The sequence below is a fragment of the Callorhinus ursinus genome, unplaced genomic scaffold (assembly GCF_003265705.2).
Source record: "Callorhinus ursinus isolate GAN/ISIS: 27379988/994484 unplaced genomic scaffold, GSC_fseal_2.0 scaffold59, whole genome shotgun sequence".
NCBI classification, from domain to species: Eukaryota; Metazoa; Chordata; class Mammalia; order Carnivora; family Otariidae; genus Callorhinus; species Callorhinus ursinus.
In genome coordinates, this window is record NW_027397121.1 from 8,032,153 (window position 1) to 8,042,170 (window position 10,018).

The window sequence follows — 10,018 nt, forward strand, 5'->3', positions numbered from 1 at the left end:
TTTAGATTATGAAGTGTGAGTCCACCATTTTTGTGGGGTTTTTTTATATTAAAAAATTGTATTTATTTAGAAGCATTCAGAATGTCAACAAAGCAGCTGTAACTTTTTTTTTTCAAATTACAGACTGGTATTCAGTTAACAGAACAACAATTATTTCATATAAGTTGCATCAGAGACAACTGAAATATATACAATGAATATATAATGAATTTGTGCTGTGCACCAGCAAGAACCTGCTTTAAATGTCCATGCCAATTTCCAACCCCCATACTGTACCAGGCAAGATTAGTGGCTACTAAAAATATCACCAAGACAAAGGTATCTAAAGACACATTTGGTAGTATGTTAACTATACAAAAAAAGACACTGTACAATTTAAAAACATATCTTACAAAGTCTTATATTTCAATTTTTTTCTTTAAAAGGAATGAGTATTTACAGGGGTATTAATGCTTTATATATTAAAAAAACTGTGCTAGAACTGACTTATTCATCATCATCTTCTGCTTCATCTGCATCTTCTTCATCTTCCTCTGCCTCCTCTTCATCTTCCTTGTCTTCCTCTTCTTCCTTCTTTTTCTTGCTTTATACAGCCTTGATGACTCCTTTTTTTTTTTTTTTTTGCTGCATCAGGCTTTCTTTTAGCTCACTATGCAGCAATATTCTTTTTGTATTTTTCTTTCAGCTTAGCAGCCTTCTTTTCGTAAGGCTGCTTGTTATCTGCAGTAGTGTTATTCCACATTTCTCCCAGTTTCTTTGCAACATCACCAATGGATAGGTCAGGATGTTCTCCTTTGATTTTTGGTTGATACTTAGAACAAAACAAAAAAAGGCTGAAGAAGGCCTCTTGGGTGCATTGGGATCCTAGAACTTTTTTGGTTTCTCCTTTAGGGAAGATATAAGTTTTCATTTCGCTTGTTTGCCTTTGCCATGTCTTCAAATTTTCCTTCCTCTTTAGCAGACAGGATCTTCCACCTTTCTGAGCACTTCTTAGAAAACTCTGAGAAGTTGAATGAAGCATCTAGGTGCTCCTTCTTGTGCCCCTCTTGGCAAATTTGCACAAAGAATGCATATGATGACATTTTCCTCTTTGCTTCTTAGGACCTCCTCTGCACATGCTTAATTATCTTCTCAGTGAGGCACAGAACTGTCCAGTGCTGTCTGGCTCTCACTTGCCCTGGAACTGTCTCTATGGAGTTCATTGTACTGCCATGGTTGTGAGAGCTAGAGTCAGACACAGCCTCTTTGTTCTTTTTCAGATTGTTTTAGCTATTTGGTATTTCCTAAAATCACATAAACCTTAGGATGGCAATGATTTTTTTTCTTTTTCTTTTTTTAAGATTTTATTTCCTTATTTGAGAGAGAGCCAGAGAGAGAGAGAGAGTGAGGGGGAGGGGCAGAGGAAGAGGGAGAAGCAGACACCCTGCTGAGCAGGAAGCTTGAATATTCCAAGATGTAGGACTCAGATCCCAGGACTCTGGAATCATGACCTGAGCAAAAGGCAGACACTTAACCAACTGAGCCACCCAGGTGCCCCATTTTTTTCTTTTCATACTTTAAAAATACTATTCCTCTCACATCTGGCTTACACTATTTTAAGTGAGAAATCTGCTGTCATTTTTATATTTGTTCACTTTATATAATGTTGCTTTTTTCCTCTGGCTGCTTTTAAGATTGTTTTGTCACTGGTTTTGAGAAATTTGATTATGATGTGCTTTGGTTTAGTTTTCTTTATTTTTAGTATTAGTAGAGATACAAATATTTGGATTTGTTTTGCATCAAATTTGTAAAAATCTGGGTCATTATTTCTTCAAATCAGATATTTTGGCCCATTTGAATTATCTCACAGCTCATTGATGCACTCTTTATTTTTTTCCCAACTTCTTATTTTCTCAGTATCTCATTTTGGATTGCCTCTGTCTTCAAATTCACTAATCTTTTCTTCTGCAACATCTCTCCTGCAGCTAATCCCATCTAGTGTAGTTTTCATGTCAAACATTTTAGTTTTCCTATCCAGAATTTTGATTTGAGCCTTTTAACATATATCTTCTATGTATCTACTTAACATAGTCAGTCTTTCATCTAGCTTCTTGAACATATGAAATATAATTATACTAATTTTTAATGTCTTTATCTACTAATTCTATCATCTATGTCATTTCTGGTTACTTGTCTATTGATTGAATTTTCTCCTACTTGTAGTTCATATTTTTTTGTTTCTTTGTATTGCTGGTAACCTTCAATTGGATGCCAAATATTGTGAATTTCCCTTATTAGGTGGTAGATATTTTTGCATTCCATAAATAGTTTTGAGATTTGTTCTAAGACACAGTTCCTTGGTATGATTTGATCCTTTTGGGCATTGTTTTTAGGATTGTTAGGCAGAATCTAAAACTATGTTTAGTGTAGAGTTAAATTCTCCACACCACTAAAGTAAAACTGTTCTCAGTACTCTACCTGATGTCTCATGAGTTGTGAGGTTTTCCTTTTTGACTGTTGGAAACTAGAACTATTCTGGACCCTGTGTGGCTAGCATTGATTGTTCCCTCTAATCTTCTCGGATGGTTCCTTCTCCAACCTTGGGCAGTTTCATATATATATATACTGTTCAATGATCAGCTGAAGACTTAAGGGGAACCGTCTGCACATCTCCGGGATGTTCTTTCCCTCTGTGTATGCAGTTATTTCTTCTCTGGCACTTTGCAAACCCTAGTCTCTTTTGGTTCCCCAGATTGATTCACAAATCAGAAAGAAAGGTAGGTTCTTCTGGGGTTCTAGAAACTTTCTCTAGGCAGTCAGCTGGGGCAATTATAGGGTTTACCTTATTTGTTTTCTATCTCTCAGCTCATTGTCCTTCAATGTCTGATGCCCAATGTCTCAAAAATTATTGTTTCATGTATTTTATACAATTTGTTGTTGTTGTTGTTTCAAGCCCCTATTACTCTATCTTGGTCCAAAGCAGAAGTCTTATGCTTAGGTTTTGTTTGAGATTTCACTGAATCCATAGATCAATTTTGTAATGATTTACATCTCTTTAATAATAGATATTTTAAACATCAACTTAGAATATTGACGTTTTGAGCCTTTTTCTTAGTATTTATTCAAGTACAAGTGAAATAATTGTATATTTAAGAACTACAAAAAATGTCACAGTTAAATTATTGGCATTAATGAGTTTACCAAGATTATTAGATATAAGAATACTATTTCTAAGTATTTTATTATTTTGATGATAATGTGACTTGTATATCTTTTTTAAATTGTATGTTCTGTATGTTTTGGTTCTAAAGAAATGCCTTAGCTCTTAAATATTATTCTTATATCTAATAACCTTGGTAAATTCATGAATTCCAACAATTTAACTGTGGAATATTTTTGCAGTGGCTAAATATACAATTATTTCACTTTCACATGAGCTTTATTCCCTTTATTCCAATATTCACTGAAACTTCCCAACTCTAAAATATATCCTTTGATCAGAATTTATGATTGAAATACTAAGGTATGCTACATTCCCGTTTTCCAAAAGTTGGGAGATGGAATCAGAACTAAGGCTTACCAATTGGTTAGACCCAGATATCTCAGTCATGTGACTGACTTCTCTTGTTAGATCATGGCTAAGCCACGTGGGCTTGAGACCAAGATTCTGGAAGTTGAAGGGAAGGAAAAAGTGTGTGCACGTACAGAGTATGGATTAAAAACAATCAACAAGGAAAGCAAATACCCAAAGCAAATGTTTAAGATTATGATCTACCACACTAGGCCAACTTACACTCTCATTTAATAAACTCTTATATAAATAATTGCCACTTAGGAGCCCTCTGGTTAATCAATAAACAACTATGCAGTTAGATAGAGGTTTCTTTTCTGACAACCCCTTCCATTCTCTTTCTATTCACCTTTCTTCCTCTCTCTGGTTTCCAGACATTGTCTCAGATGCATTCTTAGTCCTTTTTACTCTGGTCTGCATGATATCTCATCCCCACATTTATGTTCTCCTTAATGCCTAGGCATTGATATTTCTCTGCAATCATCCCTTACTGCCAGGGGAAAAAAACTGCTCCAGATTCAACCACATTTCACCACTTTAGCAGCTCACAAACTAGACACACCATCAATTATTGCCTGGATCACTTTAACAATAGTCTCCTTGTTCTTTTCCTCCTCCTACTGACTAATCTTAATACAACAACAGTAATAACTGTTGAATGTTTTACTAGAGACATAAGTTGGAACATGGCATTTTTCTACTCAATAATCAATAGCATCTCCCTATTTCACTCAGCTTAAAGTCAAAGTTATGTTAATGGATGTCATATGATCTGTTCATTTTCTGACCTCTTCTCCAATTACTGTACTCCTGGCTCCTTCACACTAGTCACATCAGCCTCTTTCCATTCCTTAAAAACACCAGGCATGTTCCTGTCTTATGGACTGTTGTTGTAGTTGTTTCCTCTGACTGGAAACTTCTTCATCCAGAAATCCACTTACATAACTCCCTTACATCCTCCAGTTCCATTCAAGTATTATCTTCTCACAAAGGCCTGTCCAGGCTGACCCGCTCAAATAGAACCCCACTCCTTCCTGCAGCTGCCAGTAGTCCCCATCTACTGCTAATGTTTTCTTTTCCTTTAACAGTTACCACTTTTTAATGTGCTATATGCCTGAGTGGTATGTTAATTTCATTAATGGTCCAAATTCTTCATATTTCTCCATATGCATCCAGGAAAAACTTCCTCTCAAAATGATAAAATTAAAGAGATGGAGAACAGTTTAGCTATTGCCAGGAGTTAGGAACTGGGGAAAGAATGAGTATGGCTATATAGTATGGCCACAAATGGATAACATGAGGGAAATCTTTTGTAGTGATGCAACAGCTCTGTGTTGTGATTGAGCTGGTGGCTATATGAATTCATGCATGTGATAAAATTGCATGGAACTACACACACACAAATACAAGTGCATGTGAAACTGGTGATACCTGAATAAGAGGTGTGAGTTGTATCCCTGATAATTCCCTGGTTTTTACATTGCACTATAATATATTCAAACACCGATGGTGGGAATATAAAATGGTACAACCAGTTAGAATTCAATTTGTCAGTGTCTTATAAATTTAAACTTATTTCTCTAGTATGAGTTGATAATTTCAGTCATGATATTTACTCAAGCAAAATGTAAACAAATATCCACAAAAGAGTTGTACAACAATGTTAAAGCAGAATTATTCATAAAGGCTAAACACTAGAAATAACAAAAACATCTATCGATAAGTAAATGGATAAACATTTGTCATATATTCACATAATGAAATAATAGCAATAAAAGAAACAAAGTTCTGATAGACTCAACAACATTAAACAGTTATAGTGAATGAAATCAAAACAATATTTGCTTCAGAGTAGAGGAATGGACTGGAAAGGGGCATAAGAAAGCTTCCTGGGATGATCAAAATTCTATTCCTTTTTTGGGTGGTAGAAACAGAGTTGTATATTTTTGTCAAAACTCAAAAATATAAGAATGTTATTCTAGATGTAAACTAAATCAATAAAATTACAATATCTAACTTGGTATATGTTTTACTGAAATCTTCTTACATCTTCAACTAAGTAACATCTGTCCAATTTATAAGTACAGGGTAAATTTTAATAAAACCCATCATAATGATACTGGTTTTATAAATTTTATATTCTTTCAATAGTAGTATATATTGAAATTTTATTATTTGACACATACAAGTTTAGAACTGTGTTCATTCCTGTGAATTGAATTCTTAATATGTATTGTTTCTATTTCTTTTTCAAAATGCCTTTACCTTAAAGATTAATTTTTTCCATTTACTTAAAGTTACAACTGCTTTACTTTGGTATATACTATAATAATTTATAACTCTTCATATAACCCTTTTCTTTAAATGATATAACCATGTGTATTCCTTTATTTTATAACTTTCTGCCTCTTCAGTCTTATGATTTAATTATTAATATTATACAGTGTAATACTCCAGGAGCTTAATTTTTTAATTCAATATAGATATATTTGTCTTTTATCTGGAGAGTTCAGTTAAATTATACTTAGTTTTTATTGTCATTTTTCTTTTTTAAGCATTTCATATTTGTTTTCTATTTTTCCTACTGAATTTTTTTCTTCACTATGTCTCTTCATAATGTTCTAGTACCCTTTCTTGGCTGAGGTTCCACGAAAGAATTAGGCCCTACAGAAAAATATTTGAGTGACTATTCTGTCCATTCTCAAAGGAATATAAATAACTAGTAACATCTAAATATGTAGGAGAAAAGTTAATTCATTACATAAAATGGATGTTTTAAGTCAGTAGGGCTTAATTTTCTCTTAAAATTTGGATTGAGAAGGGTTGCTCTGGTGAAAGAAAGAAAACTGACAAGAATATGCAGTATCACAGATAACAAAGATGGTTTAGATTTCAGAAGTTATGTATAGGAACATGTTCAAAGCCTTCATTGAAATCTTAGCAATAGATTAGCCTGGGAAAATATAAACTATTATAGATCAGGTTTCTCATCATCACCACTACTGACATATTGGTCTGGATAATTCTTTGTTGTGGGAGAATGGCCTGTATACTATAGATATTCAACAACTTCCATGGTCTCTACCACCAGATGTCAATAGCAATATTCCAAGTTATAAGAAGGAAAAATATCAAGAGAAATTGGCAAATGTCCCTTGGTGGGCAAAATCACCTCCATTGAGAGCAGCCATTATAGTCAACTACTTCAAGGAATTTGAATAAAAATGTAAGGTTGGATTAAAAAAACATGAATTGACATATGATTAGATTGTCATGTGTCCCATTTTCTTTAATGTAATTATTCATAGTGCTTTTTTTCTCTCTAAGTGACTTGATGATAAAAATATATGGAGACACTGCATATAATAAAAAACTTGATTTTGCTTTTTTCTTTTGATTTTGACTTTTACGCCATAAGTGCAGTTTTTTATTAATAATGGTGTGAACTAAGTACTTTTATATGAAGAAGGAAGAGTAAAGGGGAAATGGAAAAAAATTAGAGAGGGAGTGCTAAGTGATAAAGCAAATTTTTAAAGAGAAAATAATCTAAGGAAATAAGATTTTTAATCAAGAAAGGGAAAGAAAATTTATAAGTAGAACATCATTCTAACTATGAAAGGAAATAAAAATCAAAAGAAGACATGAATTTGTGATAGAAAGGCAGAATGTTTAAGGATTTTACACTGTGTAAGAAGAGAAACTGTTGTATGGATTAAAAGGCCAAAGGCATGAAGACTGAATAATTAAGGACATAAGTTTTGAAAGGTGTTATCGAAGGTTTAAAAGGGATGTAGTGGGCATAAAGGACACTGATAAATTATTTGATGAAATATTTGAATGCCAAATTAAAGCTCAGGCCCATGAATTTGCAAAACACCAATCCTCCCCTACATTCCATAGAATGTTGGTGTAGGAGAAAAGAAAAATAATTGTTACTGGAGAAAAGTTACATAGGATGTGATATTTAATTTTAAAATGTAGGTTAGAAATCAAAGTGTTTAAAGGTTTTGATGGGAAGATAGCAGTGGAGTTGGAAGACCCTAAGCTCATCTCATCCTACAAACACAGCAAGGTAACTATTAAATCATCCTAAATACCCCAGGAATCAATCTGAAGACTGACAGAACAAATTTCACAAGTAAAAGGAGAGAAGAGGTCACTTTGAAGAAGGTAGAAGAGATGGTGGTTTATGGGAGAAATGGATCACAGGTGCTACAGAAGGAAGGGAGCCACCATTGCAGAGAAGGTAAAAAGAGAGTAGAGCACACAGGGAAATGAACAAGGAGAACATTGCCCCAAAGCCATTGGCTGGGAAAATAACAGGTGCTGAATTTCATGAGTTCTTGTAACCAGCAGGGCTTAAACCCTGGAGTTAAAGGTCAGTGGGCTTAGTTGGGATGGAGCCCAGAGGGCACTGTGCTGCTTGTGAATATAAGGTGGGCAAACAATCCAGGTACAGATGGCATGGGAATAGTGATTTGAAGAATGCCTGGGGCACACTGCCTTTGCTCAGGTCATGATTTCAGGGTCCTGGCATCGAGCCCTCTGTCAGACGCCCTGCACAGCAGGGAGTCTGTTTCCTCCTTCTGCCCCTCCCCCACCGGCTAGTGCTCTCTCTCTTTTTCTGTCTCTGAAATAAGTAAATAAAATATTTTTTTCAAAGGCACTAAATACATATCTATCAATAATTATTCTGAATGTAAATGGACTAAATGCTTCAAAAGCATTTGCTGTCATCAAAAGACATATGCTGTCAGAATGGATAAAAAAATAAAACCCATCTATATGCTACCTACAAGAGAATCATTTCAGACCTAAAGAGACATGCAGATTGAAAGTGAGGGATGGAAATGTATGTCATGCAAATGAATGCCAAAAGAAAGCTAGAGTAGCAATAGTTATATGGGGCAAACTAGACTTTAACACAGACTGTAACAAGAGATGAAGAAGGGCACTACATCATAATAAAGGGGACAATCCAACAATAAGATCTAACAATTTTTAAAAAATTTTTTATTGTTATGTTAATCACCATACATTACATCATTAGTTTTTGATGTAGTGTTCCATGATTCATTATTTGCGCATAACACCCAGTGCTCCACGCAGAATGTGCCCTCTTTAATACCCATCACCAGGCTAACCCAAACCCCCACTCCCTTCCCCTCTAGAACCCTCAGTTTGTTTTTCAGAGTCCATCGTCTCATATGGTTCGTCTCCCCCTCCGACTTACTCCCCTTCATTCTTCCCCTCCTGCTATCTTCTTCTTCTTTTTTTTCTTAACATATATTGCATTATTTGTTTCAGAAGTACAGATCTGTGATTCAACAGTCTTGCACAATTCACAGTGCTCACCATAGCAAATACCCTCCCTAATGTCTATCACTCGGCCACCCAATCCCTCCCACCACCCACCACTCCAGCAACACTCAGTTTGTTTCCTGAGATTAAGAATTCCTCATATCAGTGAGGTCACAGGATAAATGTCTTTCTCCGATTGACATATTGCACTCAGCAAAACACCCTCCAGTTCCATCCACGTTGTTGCAAATGGCAAGATCTCATTCCTTTTGATGGCTGCATAATATTCCATTGTGTATATACACCACCTCTTTATCCATTCATCTGTCGATGGACATCTTGGCTCTTTCCACAGTTTGGCTATTGTGGACATTGCTGCTATAAACATTGGGGTGTACGTACCCCTTCGGATCCCTACATTTGTATCTTTGGGGTAAATACCCAGTAGTGCAATTGCTGGATCATATGGTAGCTTATTTTAAACTATTTGAGGAACCTCCATACTGTTTTCCAGAGTGGTTGCACCAGCTTGCATTCCCACCAACAGTATAGGAGGGTTCCCCTTTCTCCGCATCCCCGCCAACATCTGTCATTTCCTGACTTGTTAATTTTAGCCATTCTGACTGGTGTGAGGTCGTATCTCACTGAGGTTTTAATTTAGATTTCCCTGATACCGAGTGATGTTGAGCAATTTGCATGTGTCTGTTGGCCATTTGGACGTCTTCTTTGCAAAAATGTCTGTTCATGCCTTCTGCCCATTTCTTGATTGGATTATTTGTTCTTTGGGTGTTGTGTTTGATAAGTTCTTTATATATTTTGAATAATAGCCCTTTATCTGATATGTCATTTGCAAATATCTTCTCCCATTCTGTCGGTTGTCTTTTGGTTTTGTGGACTGTTTCTTTTGCTATGCAAAAGCTTTTATCTTGATGAAATCCCAATAGTTCATTTTTGCCCTTGCTTCCCTTGCTTTTGACGATGTTTCTAGGAAGAACTTGCTGCGGGTGAGATCGAAGAGGTTGCTACCTGTGTTCTCCTTTAGGATTTTGATGGACTCCTATCTCACGTTTAGGTCTTTCAACCATCTGGTGTCTATTTTTGTGTGTGGTGTAAGGAAATGGTTTCATTCTTCTGCATGTGGCTGTCCAATTTTCCCAACACCATTTG

The 10,018-nt window shown here is 35.4% G+C and overlaps 1 protein-coding gene and 1 pseudogene across 1 annotated transcript in view; one reads left to right on the plus strand and one right to left on the minus strand.

Moving 5' to 3' along the window:
- Positions 1 to 486: 486 nt before the first annotated feature.
- Positions 487 to 1,082, minus strand: LOC141371177 (high mobility group protein B1 pseudogene; annotated as a pseudogene).
- A 6,647-nt stretch (positions 1,083 to 7,729) lies between these two features.
- The window catches only part of LOC141371161 (butyrophilin subfamily 1 member A1-like), a 46,038-nt gene continuing 43,749 nt past the window's right edge, over positions 7,730 to 10,018 (plus strand). The window contains exon 1 of the mRNA XM_073884835.1: positions 7,730 to 7,796. Coding sequence (XP_073740936.1) covers positions 7,730 to 7,796 — 67 coding nt within the window. The remainder of the gene's footprint in view (positions 7,797 to 10,018) is intronic.